Source organism: Mustela nigripes, chromosome 14, assembly GCF_022355385.1.
Source record: "Mustela nigripes isolate SB6536 chromosome 14, MUSNIG.SB6536, whole genome shotgun sequence".
Classification (NCBI taxonomy): Eukaryota; Metazoa; Chordata; class Mammalia; order Carnivora; family Mustelidae; genus Mustela; species Mustela nigripes.
In genome coordinates, this window is record NC_081570.1 from 104,316,036 (window position 1) to 104,339,907 (window position 23,872).

The window sequence follows — 23,872 nt, forward strand, 5'->3', positions numbered from 1 at the left end:
TAGCTGAGGAGAGGTGTATAGTAGCACAACATTATAAAATATCTCTACCTTATAATACATACAAATAACCCATTAACATAGATAGTAATAAAATAATTAAGAAGCAATGCACTTTGAGTATTTATTATCCTGTGTTTCATATTTTCTTTAAGTCTATGTAATTTGTTAATGATGACTGTGTTTAACAACTAGCTCACAAAATTCCAGGGAACTTAGCAAATGATTCTTATGGGCCAGTATAGGCCAGTTCCAGCTCACTACTGAGAATGGAGGACACTCAGATTCAGAAAGAACATGCAAACTCCCCTTATCAGTTAGATTTGGCCACTTTGTTCCCTATTTTTCTCTACACAAACATCAGGAAAAATCAAAAAGTATACTTTCTTGGCCTTTTGAGAAGAAGCAAAAGAATAGGATTTGTTCTCACCAATGTCTCTGACAACCATAGGAAGAGTTAAAGTTATTCATTACTGATCAAAATAAATAGATTACTCAAAATAAAATTGGCCAAAAAATTCTGCCTGGGATTTCCCATGTCACTTCTCTGCTTAAAATCCTTCAACAGCTCCTCATTACACACCCAATAAATTATAATTTCCTCAACACAGCATACAAAGCCTTTATAACTACCTTCAATTCACCTAGATAGAACATCTGTTTTTACCTGCCCAGAATCTATACTCCCTTTTCCTATAATAACATCTCAATTTTATCTGGGGGACATACACTTCCTCAGTTAGAGATAGGCTTGGTAGAACTCTAAGTTATGTTTACCGAGCTTCTCCTAGATCAGGTCAAGGGTCAGGTTTTTGTTTTGGGGGTTTTTTTGTTTTTGTTCTGTTTTTTTTACCCAAATGGGCCAATCATAACTTCTCTCCCTGGAATGCAGATCTTGAGTGGAGTAACGGAGAGACTGTAACTTGGTTGAAAAACATTGATCTCGACAGAAGCCCCTGAACAGACCCACAGTGAGTTCCTGCTTATCTAGATTTCTGTGCCATGCTTGGTTCCTCTTTTTCCAGATCCTGGTTGTTAGCCTTCCTCCAGTTTGCTGAACTATCCCAGAGTTTTGCTTGTTTGTTTATTTTACCTTAGCCCAAATTATCTCTGTTGTTTGCAAGGTCTCAACTGCTGTACCATCTTTGTAGCCCCATCTCCCACATCTACCTACACCCTTATGTGCCCCAACTTTCTGGGACCATTGGCCTGTCCCTAGTACAGGCAGGCCTGGTCCATGGTGACAAATGAATTCCATGAAGTTTCAAGACTCTGCCGTGGCCTGTCTTTTTCTCCATGGTCAGTTCCTTCTCACCCTTAAACATTCAGCTTTGTTGTATCCTTCTTTATGAAATTCCACAAACTTCTCAAGACAGAGTTAGTTGCTCCCTCCTTTGTGACCCCTCAATACTTATCTACACTTCTACCAAAGTGTCTATCACATTGTTTTATCTCCCCCTTTTCTCTCATCTGACTGCAAGCAAATTTAGGATAGAGATTTCATCCTATGTAGCTTGAATATTCAGAACTTAGCAGAGTGCCTGGAACATAGTAATGTTTGGTGAATGCATTGAATGAGTACTGAGACATCTCCCAAGGCAGGAAGGAGAAAATGGGCCAAGCACTCCCCATCACTAAAGGGATGTACTGTAGGCTGACACTACATAGGAAAATTTTTGAGGAAGAGATTCCCTAAAGGTCCCAGGGGTTCCAGGTTTGGAAGCAAAGAGGCTTTGCTTTGTCATAAATAAAGGAATGGGGGGAGCAGTATATGAATTGCTGGATGTCATCCCCTAGACCAAACTTGGAAGCCATATGTTGAAGATGGCAGTCAGTCTTTGAATGATTGTAGATCAGAGGGCCTTCCCATCCCTGTCAATTTCTAACTGGGCATTTGAATTTCTAATTAAATAAAAAATAAACTCTATTGTGTTAGTCCTCTGAGATCTCAAGATGTATCCATTACAGGATCTAGCAATACATTATCTATTGATAGAAATTGAGGTTACATGTGGTTATAACAAAAACCTAAAATCTGTTGCTTTGGCTTACCAATTGAACAGTGAATGAAGAAGAAATGAAAATCAAAGGCTACAAGGCTATGCCATGCAAATATTTAGTAAAAATGACACCTGTAAGATTGATGTATTAGCTCACTGTTGCTGAATAACAAATCACTCCAGAACTTAGTGGCTTAAAACAACAATGAGCATTTATCATCTCTCACAGTTTCTGTGGGTCAGGAATTCTGGAGAAGCTTGGAGCCTCTCATGAGGTTGCAGACAGATACTGACAGGGCCTGCAGCTGGGGTGGTAGGACCAACTCACTCACACGGTTACATGATTAGTGAGTTAGCGTGGGCAGGTTGGTTGCTTTTGGGTCTGCTTGAGGGTCTCATGAGCTGGTGGCTGCTTTCCCCTAGAACAAGTGATCCAAGAGATCAAGCAAAAGCTTCCAGGTCTTTTATGATCAAAACTTAGAAGTCACATACCATTCCTTCCATCATATTTTATTAGCTACTTGCTCTCAGACTGCTCCAACTCCTGTGGAAAGAATGAACTAGTGAGGAGGATTTGAGGTAAAGCCATCAAGTATGGTTCCTTTTTCTTTGTTTTAATGATTTCATTGTATATAGGATATGTGTTTTAATCTGCTCCAAATGCTCTTGGAAGTGGGCAGGATTTGAACAGATGGTAACTATAATGCTAATTCCAGGTGGCTGGGCAGTTGCAACCATGAGGAAAGCCCTCAGCCATGGATGATGTCTCCTTAGGCGGGGAACAGAGTTTCGAGGGGCTTCCCCTCCCTGCAGCTACTCTTTCTCTAACACTCAGCTTTCCTGAAAAATGTTCAGCTTTTCTAATTCATCCAGGTTTTCCAGGTCTATTTTTCTACATTTTTCACTTGTTACAGTTATCATCCCTACACTGGCTGGACCTATTGATGGAAGAAAGACCAAGGAATCTCCAGAATTTAATTAGATTAATAAAACCAACAGAAAATGGATGAGATCAAATAAATGCAAGTGAGCTAAACCCACAGAATATAATGTGACCCCCAAATCCTCAATCACATCTTTAAGGCAGACACAACAACAAGGGGTATTCTTATGGCATTATGACAAATATGGACATCTCTAATGTATCTCAGATCAGAACTTCAACTTTCTCCAACTTCTTTTTTCATGATTGTATCAGACTGAAACCATAATTCTAGGACAACTCTATTATTCTAGAGTTGCATACGAATTGTCCTCCCTTTAAATATTTTTAGCTATTCACTTATCCAGTAGCCAAAGACCCTTCTTGACTTTTTAAAAGTCCTGTTGAGCTAACTACTGTGTCTAGTTGGGTTCCACACATACACTGAGACAGATGAGACGCTCATCTTTACAGATGAGTAAGAGACAAGGAAAATAATAACAAAGAGACCGTTAACAACCTGGAGAAAACAAACAGTGGACACCAGAAATAAAAGAATAGCATAATTTCAAAAGATATTTACTTAAGCTTAAATAAGTAAGCTTAAAATCTGTTTTGTGAGCTCAAAGAATTTAAAAGAAAAAATGAACTCTGTAAAGCAAGAAATGAAACAGAAGATAATAAGATAGTAAACTGAGTTGGAAAAGAAGCTGGCAGAGTTAGTAAGCAAAGTCTCAGTAGACTCAGTAGAGTTGAAGAATAAGGAGCAAAATTAGCAATACATAAAGCAAAAGCAGTACTTTAAAGAATCACGACATCAGGAAGTCTCCCAGAATGCCAAGAGGAGGAACAAAGGCATGAAAATTATCACAGAGGGGGTAATAGACATGGAGTGAAGGCCATAGAAATCCAACATAAATATGGGTCCTCCTGAAAGACAGTCAGGACAAGAGAACCATAAACATCAAAGATCTAATGGGACAAAGCTTCCTTAGAAAGTCTGATTAAAGACCTGAAATCATAAATTGGAAGGAACTGATTATGTCCCAGGGGAAAAAATCTAGACAAATCTTGATTTGCAAGTAGACAGACATAATCCTACAAATTTAGAAATACAGGAAAACAGCTCCTGATAATGTTTGTGTACTGCTAATAAATAGTTATGCTTTCACCTTCTAGTCCAGTTATGAACATAGGATAGGATCCTATACTCCCCATAGGTGGCGAGGCTTCCTGTGAAGAAAATGGATATTTCAATGTCAAATCCTGAAAAGAGAAAGATTCTAGGATGAGAAAAGAAATAGAAAGAAGAAGGAACTCCTTTCTCTCCCTGAGCCTCATTCTCATTTCAACTCATTCCAACAAGTGCCAATGTGCTCAATATGCTTCCAAAAGAAACAAAACAACCATGTCTGCCATATAGAGGCAAATCAGGGACTAAGTTAGGGAGTTAATGAGTTAATACATGTCAAGATCTAAGAATAGGCACATAGTAAGCACTTGGTACGTATTAGCTATTATCACCATCATAAATATTATTCTATGTGATATAATAACTACCATAGTCTTATGACATATGTCTGGCAAAGTTCTATTTTTTAAAAAAGATTTTATTTATTTATCAGAGAGAGAGAGAGGGAGAGAGAGTGAGCACAGGCAGAGGCAGAGGGAGAAGCAGGCTCCCTGCTGAGCAAGGAGCCCCATGTGGGACTTAATCCCAGGACGCTGGGATCATGACCTGAGCCCAAGGCAGCTGCTCAACCAACTGAGCCACCCAGGCATCCCACAAAGTTCTATTGTTAAATGCTGTACCTTAGGCTCAGCTGGGATTCAGAGATTTAAGGGAAGGGTTTGTGCACTTGGCCTGGAGGGATTGAGAGGAAAGATCTCCTTTCCTGTCAAAGGCCATTGTTGGTCATGGGGATTGGTAATAGCTCTAAGGGGAAAGAAGCAAAGGTGAGGACAAAAAAAGCAAGAACTCATAGCTCTCAGTTTCAGCCATCCCTCCCAGTACTTTGAGAGGTGAATCAATTGGACATAAATCTAGTGTGAAGGTTTCTAGTCACATTCTGCAATCAAAAGCAAGGGTAGTAGTTCTTTGGGTCACCAAGACCTGTCCTTGACCTGGATACAGGTGTTACAGTAGGGAAAATCCTGAATGGTGCCATTCAGAGCTTTGCACAGGGCTGGGCCCAGCGGGATGGCATGCCTTTCTCTGCTTTGCCAAGTTCACTGAGACCCTGATCCCCACCATGCATTCCAGTAAGCCACCAAGGTGAACTCTTAGCCTTGATATGCTCTCCCAGAATTCTGCATTATCACACAGCCTTGAATCTCAGATGAATTAGATGAAATTCTAATTCATCAAGTAGCATCCGTTTGGTCATCTACCTGCCTCCCTGATAGATGTAGCCAAGGACACAAAGTTCTTTGACTTGACTCTGCCATAGTAGGGCTACCTCCACGGCTTCCTAGCCTTCTGGATAAAGGATTGGACATCTGAAAGGTAGTTTGGACTGCTTAGTACGGCAGAGTTCAATTCCAATAAATTGCGTGTAATAAATCAGTTACTCAGACTGCAGTAGTCTAAACACTCAGGTCCTCAATGCCAGGTGCACTAAAGGCTATGCTTCCAGGTACGGACTATAGCAGCTCCCACACTGGGTCATTGCCCTCATACGAAGCCACCTTCCAGTGCTATGAGACTACAGGCACTCCAGGATTACCTAGAGCCTGAGGGAAAAAGGATAAGCCACAAAGCAATGCATTAAGCCTTCATGAAATGAGTATCAAATGGATGAAGTCCATATTTGAGCAACTCCAAGGGAGGGGGACTATTTCCTAAAATAATTCATCTTCAGACCCTTAAAGAATTATTCCTTGTTTTGAGTTAAATCTAGCTTCGTTTAACTTCCAGTCCTTTGTCTAACATGTATTTCCAGGGGCCGCATCAATTCTACCCATTCTTTCACACAAAGATAGCTATCATGTTCCTGAGTCTCCTTACTTCAGTTTCTTCCATCTGTCCTCATCTGGTGGCTCACCTCTGAGCATGCTCCAATACATCTCTGTGCCTCTGAAAGTGTGGTACAAAAAGTGCAGTACTCCAGGTGTGGGCTGATTGTTACCAAGTTCGCTGAGATTATCACTCCTGTTAGAGATGGTGTGCTTTTTTTTTGTTATCACCTCAGAAATTTACTTGTTTATCTATATTTGCTAAAAATATCATCTGCCTCTCCACTCTTCCTTACCTGTAATTAAGTAGTTGTTTGGGTAGCCAAGTGTAAGTAACAACATTTAAAACACAATGCCTCAGTTATGGTCTATCTAGCTCATTATAATCATTAACTTCATCTTACTAACCATGACCACTACACTACAAAATGGAATTACCACTTAAAATATTACCTCAGGTCCCACCATCTTTGGCCTCATAAATAAAATGCTACCTTGCATTACATCAGCTTTGGGATTTTCAAACCACTTAATTGTATCCCGCCCCTTTTAGCCAGGACATCCATAATTGAGCCACACCCCCAGAACTTCCGGTCCTTGACCCCGCCCCCGGGGCCTCTCCTCCCAAGAGCCTCGCGTCCGCCCCGCCCACTCTTAGCCCAGGGCGGGAAGCACTGGCTAGAGGCGCGGATTGGCTGACTGGGGCGCAGCTTGATGGCGTCGGGCTGGCTAGCCGCGGTCCCCGCGGTGTCACCCGGGCGAAGGCCGCCTTTGTGAAAGGGCTTGTAGCCCGAGCTTGCTGCGGTCACAGGGAGTGGAAAGTGGAGGCACGAGCCTTCCCTACACCATGAGTTTCCTGATTGACTCCAGCATCATGATTACCTCTCAGGTGAGCTATTGCCTCCCACCCCGGGACCCCCTCAGCCACTCCTCCGTGAATTGTCTTCTCGGAGTTTCAGTGGTGCTGGCTGGCCCAGAATCTCGCTGTCCTCGTTCTGCGTCTGGACCTGCCTCTTCGGTTCCCAGAGCTGGGGGAGAGTGTGGGATTTGCGGAGTCCGATTTCCTTAGCCTCATAGTGGGAAGGCGCCCTGCGGCCGTCCGCTCCCCCACCCACCCTGTATCTCCCCTCTCTCTCGTCCACTTTTGGAGAGAATCACACGGCCTCAGCGCTCAGCGCGGGGGCCGGGAGAAAAGAGCGGTCCCCAAAGCCCCCAAAGCTTCTGGCCTGCGCCTCTCAACCATGGATCCGGGAAGAGTGTGGTTCCGCGCGCGGAGTACGGAGCAGGCCAATGGGAGCTGGCTCCTGGGGACACGTGGGGACCTTGCTTGTTAGTTGTCAAATCCTGAATCCCCATTTGCAGGAATTTGCCGTGGTCAGCTCAGAGACCTTAAAAGTACTTAAGGTTTGGTTTGTGCACCAATACCTCATCCTTTAACACTCTTTCTGCTTCGGATCTTTTTCTTAACCCTCCCTTTTTTACCCATTGGTCACCTTCATTAATTAGCACAGTCCGCAGGCTTTTATCGACCATTTTATAAAAACTCTGCGGGTACAAACCTAAATAAACACTAATTCCTTGTTCTGTACAAATTATGTCTAGGAAGTGTCTTGCTTTTTTAAAATTTAAATTCAATTAATTAACATATAGGTGTTAGTTTCAGAGTTTAGTAATTCATCAGTAGCATATAACACCCAACTGCTTATCGAAGGTGCCCTCCTTAATGCTGATTACACAGCTACCTTCCCTCCAGCAACCTTGTTTATTTCGTATAGTTAAGAGTCTCTTATGATTTGTTTCCCTCTCTAATTTCATCTTACTTTACTTTTTTCTGCCCTTCCCCTATGATCCTCTGTTGTCTTTCTTAAATTCCACATATGAGTGAAATCATATGATAATTGTCTTCCTCTGAATGACTTATTTTTGCCCTTCCGATTACTATGTTTGTATCCTTTAGGTAAATACCTAGTAGTGCCATTGCTGGACGATAGAGTGGAAGCCTCTTGCTTTTATCAGCTTTCATTCGTTCAGCTACTCTGTTTTCTTCATAGCATTTATCGTAACTCTGATATTTATGTATTTATTTTTTGAGGTCCTGTTTTGTCCAAGTCTTATCCCCCTGCCATTAAGTACAAGTACTAAACACAGGTATTGGCTGGCCAACTGTTAATATTTGTAGAAGCTCAGACTATCTAATTATTGATTTTTACTTCCTAATTTCCCCAATAGTTTAGAGTATATTTCAAGTGGCAAATGACAGAAACAGTTTTGAGGGTTTAAATTAAACTAAATCTTTGATCCAGCTTCCATAGTCCTTCATCCTAATGTTTCTGTCTTTGAAACAGAGCACTGTCCTTGGCTCTTGAAAAACTTTAAATACAACATTTTAGAAAATATGAAACAAGGGACACGCTAATAAGATAACTTTTAAATTTTACCATCCTTTATATCATTTTCATAATTGTTTTTATTGGCTGCATAATATTCAAATTTATTAACACAAAAATCTGGACACGTAATTCTCTTATTTTTCTAACTTTCTTAAGCTTTTCTAATTTTTCTAAGCCTAATTGCCCTTCGTGACAATTCAGGTTTCAGCCCTACTACTGACTTAGGAAAAATGACAATATTTCAGTAGCTTTTTTTTTTTAAACTCAATTTTTAAAAAAGAATGTGGGTGAGGAAATTGGCATTATATTGTAGCATCTTAAGATTTTTAACACAGACATAATAAGTTAAAGCAAGAAAGTGGCCTTCATATCTTTTTACATTATACAGTACTTTAACTTTCACACATGAATTCACATGCAATATTAAATATTTAATGCTCTTTACAAGTGAGGAACTAAGACCCAAAGAATCATTTGTGTGGACTGTTCTCTGACCTTAATTTTTATGTAGCTCCTTCATCATTGTTTTGGTATCAGTAAAAATATCACTTTAGAGAGGCTTGTTTTGACTCCCTACCCCCATCACAGTAGCACCCATCCTAGCCACCTTCAATCCCATTTTCCTGTTTTATTTTCTTCTTAGCCTCTATCACTATTATTTGTGTCTGCTATTTGTAAACTTCATGAGGTCCAGGTTATTCTTTCTTATTCTCTGCAGTATTCCCCAGCATCTAAATCAGCTGCTGATACATGGAAGCCTAGTAAATATTAAGTAAATAGAGATGTAGTTATGTTAGAAACCCCTCTTCCTCATTTTTCCTGTTTTATATGAACTGAAAGGTTTAGTTTAAATGAAGTCTGTAGAGCATGCATCTCTTGATCTCAGGGTCATGAGTTTGAGCCCCATGCTAGGCATGGAGCCTACTTAAATAAAATTAACTAAATATATATTTCAGACTTTATTTATTTTTCTTGAAATGGTCAGCTGTTTGTGCCATTCCCCTCCTAATTTCTCTGAATCTCTATCACTGTCCTCAAAGCCTCCCTTTCCCTCCTCATTTCTTAAAACTCTTAGCAGGTAACCTTGCCTCCTGTATCAGTAAAAGTGAGGACAAAAGATATAATTTCCTTCTATGCCCTAGGTCTTAATCTAAGCCATCTAAGTGGCTTAGATTAATCTAAGTCTACAACCATCCCAACTGCCTTCTTCCCATATCAGAAAATAAAGTGCCCCTTACCCCTTCTTAAGGTCATCCTCTCCACCTGTACCTTTGATCTTAGCGCAGCTTATTATAAAGTGCTTAAAAGCACAAGCTTTGAAATCAGCCATACAAACTTCAGATTTGATCCTGATTTTGACAATTACTATAAATGAATTAACTTCTATAAACCTCAGCTTTCTCTGAAGTGAGGATAATCACACATACTTCAGGTTTTTAGGATTTAAGGAGATTACAGTGCTAAGTACTTAGAGTTCCTGGAATATAGTAAATGGTCAATAAATGTTAGTTGCTGCTAATCATAGTAAATTATTAACACTGTCGATTAGCTTTCCTTGTAAACACCTTTGCCTCAAGTATTTTTGCTACAGAACTAACTGGTCTTAAGGCAATTTTATGTAAAATATAAACTCACCGAAAATAAAATGGGGCACTGATTTAAAAGGACATAATGAAATGTGAAAAATGAATAACAAAATTAAAAAGACTTTATTGTGAAATATGAAATATTTGAATACATCCAAAATATGTAGTGTAGATTCCTTCTCACATGTGTTCACCTGCCCCTTACTCTACTACTTCTTCCCCAAGGCCTATAAACTTTCTTTTCCCCACCTCCTTCTCTAGGCTGCTATCTAATGTTTCCTCTTTTTCATACTTTTTAAACAATTTTTTGTTTTGTTTTTTAATTAAAGTATAGTTGATACACAAAGTTACATTAGTTTGAGGTGTACCAAATAGTACTTGGTCATCCACCAGTCTTCTGAGTTACCCTGTGCTCCCCACGAGTGTAACTACCATTTGTCACCATACAATGCTATATTCTCTAGGTTGTATCTTTATCCCTGTGATGTTCATTCCATAACTGGAAGCCTGTATCTTCCACTCCCCTTCACCCATTCTGCCCATCCCCCCACTCCCTCCTCTCTGGCAACCATAAGTTCTCTGCATTTATGGGTCTGTTTCTGCTTTGTGTTTGTTTGTTTTGTTTTTTAGATTCCACATATAAATGAAAACACATGTTATTTGTCTTTCTCATGACTTAATTTCACTTAGCATAATACCCCCAGGTCCATCTATGTTCTTCAAATGTCAAGATCTCATCCATTTTTATGGCTGTATTTTCCTGTGTGTGTGTGTGTACACATGTACACAAACACGGTATCTTTCTCATCCTCATATGGATCCTTAGGTTACTTCTATACCTTGGCTTTTGCAAATATGCTGCAGTAAACACAAGGGTGCATATATCTTTGCCAATTAGTGTGTTTGTTTTTAATTTTTGAGGAACCTCGATACTGTTTTCCACAGTAGCTACACCAGTTTGCATTCCTACCAGCATTGCGCAAGGATTCCTTTTCCTCCACATCTTTGCCATCACTTGTTATTTCTTGTCTTTTTAATAGTAGCCATTCTTATCGGTATAAGGTGATATCTCATTGTGATTTTAATTTGCATTTCCCTGGTGATTAGTGATGCTGAGCATCTTTTCATGTGTCTTTTGGCCATCTGTTTGTCTTCTTTGGAAAAATGTTTGTTCAGGTCTTCTGCCCATTTTCAATTGGAATTTTTGTCTTTTGGTTGTTGAGTTGAATAAATTCTTTGTATATTTTGGATATTAGCTATTGGATAGATCATTTGCAAATATCTGCTCCCATTAAGTAGGTTGTCTTTTTCCTTTGCTGTGCAAAAGCTTTTTTTGATATGGTCCCAGTAGTTTTTGTTTTGTATTGTTTTTAAGATTTTATTTATATATTTTTAGAGAGAGAGGAAGCGAGAGTAAGGAGAGGGGCAAAGGGAAAGAGAAAGAATCTCGGGCTGACTCCATGCTGAGCACAGAGCCCAAAACAGGGCTTGATCCTATGACCCTGAGATCATGACCTAAGTGGAAACCAAGATTCAGATACTCAACCAACTGAACCACCTACGTGCCCCCCAATTGTTTACTTTTGCTTTTGTTTCCCTTGCCTGAAGAGACCTATCTAGATTAATGTTGCTAAGGCCAATGTCAAAGAGATTACTGCCTGTATTTTCTTCTAGGGGTTTTATAGTCTCAGGTCTCAAATTTAAGTCTTTAATCCATTTGAGTTTATTTTTGGTAGGGTGTAAGAAAGTGATCCAGTTTCATTCTTTTGCATATAGCTATCCAGTTTTCCCAGTACCCCTTATTGAAGAGACTGGCTTTTCCCCATTGTATATCCTTGCCTCCTGTGTCATAGATTAATTGGTCATGTAAACTAGAGTTTATTTCCGGGATATCTATTCTATTCCATTGTTCTATATGTCTATTTTTGTATCAGTACCATACTGTTTAGATTACTACAGCTCTGTAGTGTATCTTGAAAACTGGGAGTGTGATACCTCTAGCTTTGTTCTTCTTTCTCAAGATTGCTTTGGCTATTCAGGGTCTTTTGTAAGATTTTAGTATTGTTCTTGTTTGTGAAAAGTGCTGTCGGTATTTCTGTCTTGGCTCTCCCTAGATTAATTTGTGTTTATTGTCTCTGTTGCCTTACCCTTTTCACCCTCAGCCCACCTGCAATATGTTTCCTGCCTCCATTTCAGTATTCACTGGTTTCCATAGGTTAGCATTGACTTCCAAGTTACCAAATCCTTTGAATAATTTTCATTCCTGGTTTTATTGCCCCCTGCTTCAATTAACACTCATTCAGACTATTAGGTTGGTTTCGGGATACCACCCTCTCCTGGGTCTATTTTCTGTCCACTCCTTCTCTGTCTCCTTCCTGCTCTGTTCTTCCCATTCCTACCCTCCACTGTTTTCTTGCCATATTGTTTTTCTCACTGTACATACTATTCCTGGGTGATCTCACGTACTTCAGTGGTTTCAACTCTAAGGTGTATCTGAGTTCTGCCTTCATAATCTCTTTTATGTTGACGTGGATGGCCCTTAGGCACTTAGCACATCTTAAATTGAACTCTTCTCTTAATCTCCCATCCTAGTTCCCAGACCTTTTCTTTATCCAATATTCTTTGTATAAATTGGGTGGCCTCACTCTTCATCATGTATTCCAGACTAGTCAAGCTTGACTCCTCCCTGCTGATTTAACCTATTGTCTCCTCTCCAGCCACCAGTGTCTTAGTTCAGTCCTTTAGCATCTATCATCTGGACAGCCACAGTAACCACCTGTATGGTATCTTTCTGCAGTGTTGTTTCTTTCAAATGCATCTTCTACATGGCCACCATAGTCCATATAGAACAAACCTGGCTGTGTCTTTTTCCTACTAAAATATGACTCATCACCTACAGACTGCAAGCTCCTTAGAGTGGTCTTCAGGCCTCTGAGTTGGTCTCCTGCTCCTCCTCTCTAAGCCTCATTTTCACCCACTTCCTTCTCGAAATTTTAGCTTCCAGCAGCACCAAACCATGTATATACCCCTGTATATTCCCAGTATACTCCCATGTAGATATCATGCAGTTTCTTAGTTCTGTGCTTGTACTCATGTTCTTTCCTACCTGCAAAGAAAGCCAGGTCTTTCTACCCCCATCCCCTGTCTTTTTCCTACTTACTGCTCTTTCATCCATGAAGATAGTAGTTCTTTACTATTTTAGGGGTGGTGGAAACCTTCGAATGTGTGATAAATACCTTAGAGCCTCTCTCTAGAAAAATACATATAATCCTCAAATTTGCACATGATACAGGCTTCATGTGCAATTAAAACCTCCTTCAACTAAGGTATTCCTAATGCATCCTAAATGCATCCTATCTCTCTACATACCTGTTTGATCTCCCTTTTCCCGTATTTTACATTATGTATATATTTCTACCATTGTATGCCCCTTGTGACATTATAATTATTTAGTGTCTCCACCACTACACTTCAAGTTCCTTGAGGGTGGTGACTATCTTACTCATCTTTGTATCCCCAGCACTTAGCACAGCACATATAAATTATCACCAAAAAATTGAGGTTGACTCTTCCTTAAGAACAAACCATCTTTCACCTTGGACCATTTACCTATTCAGCGAACATTAATGGAAAGCCTACCATGTGCCAGGCATTGTGCAGGGTGCTGAGAATACAGATTAGTATTCAAACACCCTTGTCCTCGCAGAGCTAACATCTAAGAAAGTGTGTTTAAATTAGACATTACAAAACTGTGTGGCAAACGCTTTGGAAATACAAGATCGAATAGGATTATATAAAAAGAGCAATACATCTTTGAGAGGTCAAAGGAGGCCTTCCAGAGGTAGTAATAATTAAGTTAAGACTTGTAGGAACTGGAGAGAAGTTCCTGTCAAAGGACAATGTGCATAGAAGACTTTACAGGAAGGAAAGAGTATTGTGTCTAAAGAACCATAGGCAGTTCCATGGCTGAAAATATGAATTTGGTGAATATGAGGGACACAAGAAGCTGGAAGAGTCTTCTAAACCATGCTCAAGAGTTTATGCTTCCTCCTAAAGTTCGTGGGAAGCATTAAAGAATTTTATTCTTAACGTTCCCAGCAGAAGAAAAGAGGAGTTATGGGGCACCTGGTTGGCAAAGTTGATAGAGCATCTGACTCTTGATCTCTAGGTGGTGAGTTCGAGCCTTACAAAGGGTGTAGAGATGACTTTAAAAATAAGACAAAACTGTTTAAAACAAAAAAGAAAAAAAGAGGAGCTGTGTCAGAGTGTGTGTGTGTGTGTGTGTGTGTGTGTGTGTGTGTGTATACAGAGAAGGTTCTGCTCACCAATTAAAAAAAAAAAACAGTTTTTAGAACACTGAACAGTGCTGTCATGTGCCTACCATCTGATGCCAGCTTGAACCAAAACTGATGAAGTGGGATCCTGCAATCTCTTGGCTTTACATTGTTAGGGAAACCATATTGTGGAGAAGCTAAGAAAGCTCCATGAAAGAAAGTACATTAAAAAAATCGGTTTTTCTACCACTTTCCTCTTTTTTTTTTTTTTTAATTTTAACTCCTTTCCCATTAAGTTTTGTTTTTCTAAATACTTGCAAACAGGGATATAATATAAGAGGCAAGTTTCACTGGCTCCTTTTTTGCTTGCTAGGTTCTCTAGCTAAAATGATAATCGCAAATTGCCGGAAAAAAAATATACTTTTATTTTTGCCTAACATAAACAATGTTCTAAAACATGGATAATTTCAAAAATTGACGAGCATTTTAAACCTTCTCCCAGTGTTGTGGGTTTTAATAAATAGATCTTATATAAGTGGATCTTGTCTTTAATCTTGGAAACAAGTTAATTGTCTGGTTAACAGAACTTTTATCTCAAAATAATCTGTGTTGGGCATTTCTCAAAAGATTATGTATATTGACATTTGATCTCCTCCTCCAGATACTTTTCTTCGGATTTGGGTGGCTCTTCTTCATGCGCCAACTGTTTAAGGACTACGAGGTAAGAAGAGTTCATTTTGGTTATACTGCTACTGTATGAATCTAGATTGTTTTAAAATGGGCAAGAATGGTGGCTTAGTCCATTAAGCATCCGACCCTTGGTGTTGGTTCAGGTTGTGATCTTAGGGTCAGGAAATCAAGCCCCCTGTTGGGCTCTGTACTTAGCGTGGAGGCAGCTTGAGATTTTGTTTCTCTCTCCTCTTGTGCAAGTGTGCTCTCTCTCTCTGAAATAAATCTTTATAAATAAAAATAAAATGGACAAGAAAAATACCTCTGTCCAAGAAAGGTCATGTTCCCTTCCAAGGTAGGAAGTTTTAGCCAAATGAGTACTATATAATTCTTAAATTGGAGACTATGATTAGTTGACTTAAAAAAATAAATAAATAAAAAATAAAGGCAGGCTCTATGTAACTCAGGAGCAAAACTGACATGCCTTAGTAATATCAGTATAAAGAACAACAGCAGACAGTTATTTTTTTGAAGAGAATTTAATTTACAGGGTCTTATAAATCTTCCCATTCATTTGGGTATATGACCTTCAGTGTTAATAACTTAAGTCATCCTAAATTAATACCAAAATCTTAAGGCTGATCTGGTTCTTAAGCCAGAAGTTCATAGAAACACCAGCCCAGACTGGACATCTCCTAATTAATCTTTATTTAGTGATAAGCTCAATGGTTGTGTACTACTTTTAGATCGTTTCTAGGATGTTCACCAGTAAACCTTTCCAAGGAGTTTGGTTTGTGGTCTGAAAGAGCCCAGGATTCTAGAGAGTCTGCTCTGCTCAATACTTCAAGGCCTCCCAGGGCAGGTTCCAGAACTGGTCCAAGGTCTGAAGAGTGTTGAAGAAACCCTTTTAGCACTAACCTCTGTGTGTGTGTGTGTGTGTGTGTGTGTGTGTGTGTGATCTTTTTTAAGTCAGTGCACATCAGGAATTCTAAGTGCTGCTTCTCGCCCTGTCACTTCAGGCTGTGCTTTAAATTCTCCATCCACAAGAGGATGATGGGAATAGTGCCCATGATTTAGAAATACTACCTACTTCCATCTATTTCTTTAGCTCCAAGCAAGTTGCTATTATAGCCCTGTTTCCAATGACTTGAGAATTTTTTCATTAAGTTTTCCAACTTGTGACCAGATTATTAATTCAATACTTCACGCAAGGAAATGACTTGTATTCTCTATTTGACTTTTAATAGGTTCGTCAGTATGTGGTACAGGTGATCTTCTCTGTGACCTTTGCATTCTCTTGTACCATGTTTGAGCTCATCATCTTTGAAATCTTAAAAGTATTGAACAGCAGGTGAGTGAGTACTAATCAGCCCTTCTCATGGAGAGAACTGTGTGATGAGATGGAAGACTTACCTGAATTCCATAGCTAAAAAAATCCACCGTGTGGTTAGTTTAGTCTCAGTCACTGTAAAAATCATAGCAAGTATGGATCCCAATCATCTAGTAACTGGTTTGACACCAATTGTGAAATAAGAGAAAAGAAAAAAAAAAGTCTGACCTTCAGCTCTAATGAGAGCTAATTGAGAGGCCTAATTGAGAATGAAGCTGTGAGAACCTAGGTCCCAGGCTTCACCCAGAAGTTTTATTCTTCTCAGGCTGCTCTTTGAATCCTGCTAATGGCCCTTCATATTGTTGTGCTAATGAAAAAAATCTCTACCTGAAAAGATGAGAATTGCTCAGATTTAGTTATGAATGGGCTTCTCTGAAGTCTGAACTCCAGCTTTCACTTAAGTTACCTTTGTTGATTTCACAGGTGTGGTCGAGTCTGATTGAACTTAGAGTCTGATTGAACTTAGTCTTCTTTAAAGCATTTTTTAAAAGCAACTCCTATTCCCCTCCAAATAACAGGCCTGTTTATTAGACAGCCTGTCCAAAATATTTCTTGCTTGTTAACTACAAGCTTGAGTTCTTTTAGACCATTGTTTGTGTGTAGAGTGCATCAGCTATTCTATGTTGACTTTTGTAATTTTTTATCTCTGTATGGAAAAATCTTTTAATAAAGTGGCATTTGACTCTGTAATCAGGAATCAGTGCTGAACTGAGCTGTATAACTTGTTCCAGACTCCTGATACTTGAGACTTATAGAGAGATGGTGTTCTCAGATTCCTTTGAGAATCAGAGTTGATAATTAATGTCTCTTGATAAATCAAGAATTTGTAGTATGATAAAACAAGAATGTATCCTGACGCTTACTTTAACTAGTTCTTTAATAATCCAAACCTTTTTTGGATGAGCAGGATATAGATCCTATGACTGTCAAGAATAGACAAGTGTTCTTTTACTTACTAATTACAAATTATTAATCACAACCAGGAACTTCCACTGCTCTCTACCCAGAGGTCAGCAAGTCATTCTGTAAAGGGCCAGATAATAAACATTTTAGGCTTTGTAGATTATATGGTTTCCATCACAATTACTCAGCTGTGCTGTTGTAGAGTGAAAGCCAGCCAAAGCCGATGTATAAACAAATGGGTGTGGCTGTGTTCCAATAAAATGTCACTTATAAAAGCAAGTGTCTAAATAAATGAATGAATGCAGGTGTCTGGCAAGCCATAGTTTGCCATCCTCTAAGTATGAAAAGAAAAGAGTATGCCTCAAATATTCTACAATCAAAATTGTTTTTGGTAGATGAAGTCCCCCCCTTTTAACTCCTTTATAATTAATCCATAGAGTAAGACACATCACTCAGTTACTTTGATATTTATTTCTTAAATAGTTAACCTTAAAGAATATAGGAAGTTGCATTACTAAAATCTTGTTGTTTTTTGGGGGGTTGGGTTTGTATAGACTGAGACACATTCAGTTGCACCTATTTCTTTTATACTAACACTTGGCCCTACTATGTAACAGAAATATGGACCTTGATCATGTGTTATTTTGGTGCACTGACTTCATTCAGAATAGTTCTCAAAAAAGAATCTTGGTCCTAACAAAGAGTTAGGATACTTCTGAGCAGTTTGACACCTCTGAGCAGAAATGCTGTGGCCTCCTACTTAGATATATAATCTTGTTAGGATCCTTAATTTTCTCAAGAGAATGTCATTTACTTTCAGCTTAAAAAAAAAAGTTAAAATACGTGTTCATTTTTAATTGGCAATATGGGTCACACTTGTCATTTCAAACCCACCACCGCCCAATATCTTTTAGAAATTTTGCTGAAATACTAAGTACAGTTGCCTAGAAAATGTGTAGCTTATTTGTTTCTCTAGATGCTCTAAAGTGGGTTAATCCAGAGAAATAAAAGGCTGTCAATAGATCTAGACTAAATGGTATTGGCTTTTTGTAGCACAGCTTTTAATGAATAGCTCTTTGTTTTATAATGGCTTTCACCTGTATTGGGGGGAACAGTAAAAAACCACCCTCTGAAACTCATTTTGATGTTTCTCTTTAAAGGATGTTGTTGAAGACCTTGTTAACTGCCTTCACATTTCTTCTTTAGGAAATCTTTAGAGTAATTTCATTGTCTTGGTATACTTCAGTAATAGTAAATCAGTAATAATTATACTTCCTTGAAGCAGTTGGTTTCCTATAACACTGTCATTTACTTAACTGATCAAATTTTCTATTTCACATCAACCATTAGAGACTTCAAGCTAAATTTTTGATCCATTGATACCATGTTTCTAGAGCTCTGTGGTGTGCATTTTCGTAATACTACTCATCAGCCCTGGCCTTCTTTTATACCTATCTTTTCCCTTGTTTTTCCTTTCTTTTCCTACTTTCTTACAGTTTATTTTATTATCCTATATTTTATATATCTTCATAAGCCACTTAACCACTTAACTTTTTGAAACAAGGCCCAAGTGTAAGTTTAAAATTAGCAAATACAAAAGACACGAACAAGAAAGTGAACAGATTCCCCAAGAATGGGAAAACATTTTTGTAAATTACTTACCTGATAAGAGACATCTATCTAGTATATATGAAGAACTCTTACTAGTTCAACAATAAAAAGACAACACATTGAAAAGTGGGTAAAGGATCTAACTAGGCATTCCTCCAAATAAGATACATGTATGCCAATAAGCATATGAAAAGATCCTCAGCATCATCAGTCGTTTGAAGGGAAATGGCAGTCAAAATCATTGTTAAGTTACCACTTGACACCCATGAAGATGGCTATAATCAAAGACAGTAACAAGTGTGAGCAAGACACTGCAGAATTTGGAACCTTCCTATACTACTGGGGAGAATGTAAACTGGTGCAGCCACTGGGAAATAGCAGCAGTCCTCAAAAAATTAAATAGTTATCATATGACCGAGCAATTCCACTCCTGGGTACATACCTAAAGAGAAATGAAACATGTCCACACAAAAGTTCATACCCAAGTGTTCCTAGCATCACTGTTTATAATAGCTTAAAAGTGAAACAATCCAAATGTCCAGCAACTAACGAATGGATAAACAAAATGTGGCATATCTATACAATTGAATGAACATTATTTAGCTATAAATAAGAATGAAGTACCTTGAAAACATTATGCTAAGTGGAAGAAGCCAGACATAAGATGACATGTATAGGCAAATCCATAGAGACAGTAGATTGGGGGTTTCCCAGGACTGGGGCAGTGAGGAGAAAAGGAGAGCGAATGGGAACAGTTTCACTATGGAGTGATGAAAAATGTCCTAAAATGTATTATGATGGTTGTACAACTTTATGAATATGCAAAAACCATTGAATTGTACACCTTAAATGGGTGGATTCTATCTCAATAAAATTGTTATTTTAAAAAAATGTCCACGGTCCGGGGTTGGACAAAATTGGTGAAGGGGAGTGGGAGATACCGGCTTCTAGTTATGGAATGCATAAGTCATGGGAATAAAAGCCATAGCATCAAAAATAAAAGTCCTAAAAATATTTTAATCAATTCACAAAATACAGTTCATAAGCATTTATAAAAGTAGTCATGCAGATCAAATGTTTATATTGAAGATGCAAAAGAAATATTTAAGTCTTTATAGCATGTTACTATTTATAGCGATTACTATTGACATTTATTTTCTTTTAATTATGAGACTCCCAGTGATAAATGAAACAATAGTCATATTCTACCAGTAATAGTATATGTTGATATGTTATTATACACTGCCTATGAATATAACTAGATCATTTCCATGCTCATTTAAATAAGTAAAATTTTTAGAAAGTTAGGATGTTCATATATACTTTTCAGGACTCTATAATATATTCTTTAACCTCTATAAAGAAGCAGACAGTAACAGCCTACTTGACTAAGTGGATGGGATATATTCAGTATTGAGTTCCGAGTAAGAAATCTTTAAGACTAAAGAGAATGAAAGTTGCTGCCTTCTTCCCCTTCTAGTGATATTCTTTAATATTTATTTCAGTTCCCGTTATTTTCACTGGAAAATGAACCTGTGTGTAATCCTTCTGATCCTGGTTTTCATGGTGCCTTTTTACATTGGCTATTTTATTGTGAGCAACATCCGACTATGTGAGTATTTGTAAACGTGAGTATTTTACCCTCTCGTGTCAGCACATAGATTGAGATAAGGATTTGTGGGGATTGAGGCTGTGGAGAGCTTCATTTCTACGTTACTTTCAGTAGCGACTGTTGTTTACGGATGCCTCGCATACAGCATCTTAAGAAGTTTGGCGCAAAATCAATGTTGACTGATTAGACAATTTGTGCTGCAACAGCTGTATTTCTATTTCCACTATAGTATCTCCCTTAACCCACATCTTAATTTCAGCCAAATTCCTCTTACAGTGATTAGGATGCTTTCTCTAAAAACTTTTATTCCATCACTCATTTGTCAAGTGAACAAGCCAGCCAAATATTAGTATGATTCCCTATCTGTAAGTAGAACAAGCTCTTTAACATAGATCTGTTTTACCTTACTGTCCTTCTCCTCTTTCCTAGTACATAAACAGCGTCTGCTCTTCTCCTGTCTCCTGTGGCTGACCTTCATGTACTTCTTCTGGAAACTGGGAGATCCATTTCCCATTCTCAGCCCAAAACATGGTAAGTATAAATGTGGTGCGGAGAAGGAAATAATTGTTTATCATTTCCTAATTTTAAAAAACAACTATTTTTAAACTTCTGATTGTGGGAAATATAGCAAATTACTTCTCTAAAAACAGTATGGTTTTATTTTATTATTATTTATTTTAACAGTGTGGTTTTAAACTGAATTTCCCTTTATCCTAGGAAATATCAAATACTGGCTTTGGAAACTACTTCTATGATTTTAGAGCAGGAGTTTTTGACCTTCAGTTAGTGAATGAACTTCAAGAGAGTAAGGGGAGGGGAAAGTTGTCTATATATTTAAAGTTCCTGTTATTGTATGTAGAATTATCAGGAAATATTTGTATGTATATTTGGAGCTGAAGTATCCACAAGCTTTTATTAGATTCCCAAAGGGGCCAGTGACCCAAAAGATAAATGACCGCTGCTCAAGTAAAGATAAATACTGTCTTTGGGGAGTATATGTATTTTAGGAAAGAGCAGTGACATAAAACATTAAAAATTAGTGGATAAAGAAAAGCTTTCTAGGTATCAGTGTCTCTCTGTACACAATAAAGTTCATTTTAAATAGAAGAGCAGGAGCGCCTGGCTGGCTCAGTTGGTAGAGCATGCAACTCTTATCTTGGGGTCATGAATTCGAGCCCCTTGCTGGGTGTAGAGATTACGTAAATAAAACTTAACGAAATCTTCAAATACAAGAGCAGATCATAGAGCCCTATTTTCTGTGCTAAAAACCAGGAACAATAATCTGTCATCTAATAGTCCTTTCAGAACTACTTCAGAAATATATACATGAATATAGGTATAGATCTCTATGCCACCTGTAGTGAATATATTGGCACTTTGATACTGGAGGTTTAAAAAAAATACACGCTTGTTCATTCCACTGTCCTGCTATGTCAGGATTCTTAGAGCAGAAAACAGAATCTACTCTAACAAATTTAAAGCAGAAAGTAATTTATTTCAGGATATCAGGGAGTTAATAGAATTTTTAGGAAAGCAAGATGTCAAACTTAAATGCTGCAGTGAAGAGTAACATTCAACCATACAACAGTAGTCACTGGAGAAAACCCCACTGAAGTTGTCACTACCACTGGGGACCTGTGACATCAGGGATCAGATAGTAGGACTGCTGCAGTCCCAAATGCTGTCCACACTCCCATGTTATTCACTTCTGCCTCTGATGTCTCACATGGGCATGTGAATTGGATACAGCCTAGGTACATTCAGAACCTTAGTTTCAAGGAAATCTGAGAAAGAATATTTGGCTTTCCAGATTCTGTAATACAAGAAGACATGCCTGAAAGGCATTGGAATGAATGTTGAGTAAAACAGTATCTAGAATCTACCATGAATCCATCTGTGTCTACTCCTTCCCTGTAGCAGGGATCGAGGAAAGAGGTTATAAGATTGTGCTGCAGGAGGATCAGAGAAAATGCACAGTTTTAAAAAGCATATACAGGGATGCCTGGGTGGCTCTCAGTCAGGACATTCCTTCACCTTTTGTTTTTCTAGAAAATACCTATTCTTGCAATATTTAACTCTTGTCCATTCTAGATTTTTCTGGCCATCATGAAGATACTAATTGCTCCCACCTCAGTGTACTTATATCACCTATAACAATTTTAATTACTTGTTACCTTTTCTAACTTCCTCATTAACTCATAAGCCCCCTGAGGACCCTGGGGTCAAAAACTACATCTTATCTTTCTATCCCCAGTGTCTAGAGTGGAACCTAGCACATAAATGTTTAATACATGTTTATTGAATCAGTGAATAAAAAAACAATCTTAGTCTCTCCAAGGTACTAGATGAGTTTAAGAATGTAACACTCTGGATAGGATTTTAGGATTTGCCAATATGATTAGCATGCGCATGTCCATATAGGGAAAAATTTGGAGTACAGAGGCCCTGACAATATAGCTCTCCTATAAACTATTTCAAGTAAGCCCAAGAGAGAGAAATTTGTGATATCAGAAATGAGGGACAAGAATTATAAAAGGACCCCAAGGCTGCTTTCAGTAATAGCACAAGCTAACACGCAGCCCAAAGACAAGACTCTGGTGTCTGTCTCCAGCTTTCTTCTTGTGAGCAGTCAGTTCACACGACCTGTGTAGCCAGACCACGCCTGAAGGGAGATGAAGACCATCACATCTTTGGTATCTTCATCTTTTTTTCAAAATTCTGTAGAGATATCCTAAAGAAGACACTAGCAGGAAGAGCTGGGGAAATAGTTTCTGTTTTAGTTTTCCATGAAGTCATTCATTTGCCTAAAAGAAGTAAGTAGAAAGAACAGTTTAGGCAATGGATAAGAAGCAGCCAGGCTTACCCTGCCATCTTAGAGCTTTTCTAGGACTACCCCAACAATCAGTATGATTTATTACTGTAGAGACCACAAAAAGACTGCAGGACCCCATCCTTACCTATAATGAAAAGATTTCTGTGGAAGTACTCCTTGTGCAGTGCCTGAACCAAGGAAGATGAGAAGGCATTCCATACTGGGAAGGAGTAAAGGAGGCTAAGAAGGTTTATGAAGTGCACAAAAAAATAAATAATAAATAAAAAGTGTATGAAGCTAGAATGAATCTGCGTGAGCAGATGGCAACAGTGAGATGGTTTTCCGCATGCCACTTCATCCACCTGACTTTATACTTATTAGCCAGAAGACAAGTAACAATTGACCTTAACTTTATAGAACTGCTAAGATTACGTAGATCATATCTTCAAAGTACTTTAGACCAGGAAAAGATATTTACTAAAGGGATACCACCTTAAAGGGAATAAAAGTAGAGGGGGCATTTTTCTAGTTTTTTAATATTCAATAACCTACATTAATCCCTTGATTTTTTTTTTGTTACTGGATAATTTTATATCTATAGTCAATAAACATTTGCTAAACACCTTCCATGTGCCAGGCAGTAAGAAAATCAAAGATCAGTAAGACATGATTCCTTCCTATAAAGATGATGTAAAGAGGTATGTGGGAAGTAGAATGAACAGAATTTGAATAAGGATTTAGTCATTCATAT

At 38.4% G+C, this 23,872-nt stretch overlaps 1 protein-coding gene across 3 annotated transcripts in view; it reads left to right on the top strand.

Moving 5' to 3' along the window:
• Nucleotides 1-6,531: 6,531 nt before the first annotated feature.
• Nucleotides 6,532-23,872, top strand: part of GPR89A (G protein-coupled receptor 89A) — a 60,547-nt gene continuing 43,206 nt past the window's right edge. For all 3 annotated transcript variants that reach the window (XM_059375962.1, XM_059375964.1, XM_059375963.1), the window contains exons 1-5: nucleotides 6,532-6,763; nucleotides 14,786-14,845; nucleotides 16,041-16,144; nucleotides 20,203-20,309; nucleotides 20,739-20,840. In XM_059375962.1, coding sequence (XP_059231945.1) covers nucleotides 6,722-6,763; nucleotides 14,786-14,845; nucleotides 16,041-16,144; nucleotides 20,203-20,309; nucleotides 20,739-20,840 — 415 coding nt within the window. In that variant the 5' untranslated portion in view covers nucleotides 6,532-6,721. The remainder of the gene's footprint in view (nucleotides 6,764-14,785; nucleotides 14,846-16,040; nucleotides 16,145-20,202; nucleotides 20,310-20,738; nucleotides 20,841-23,872) is intronic.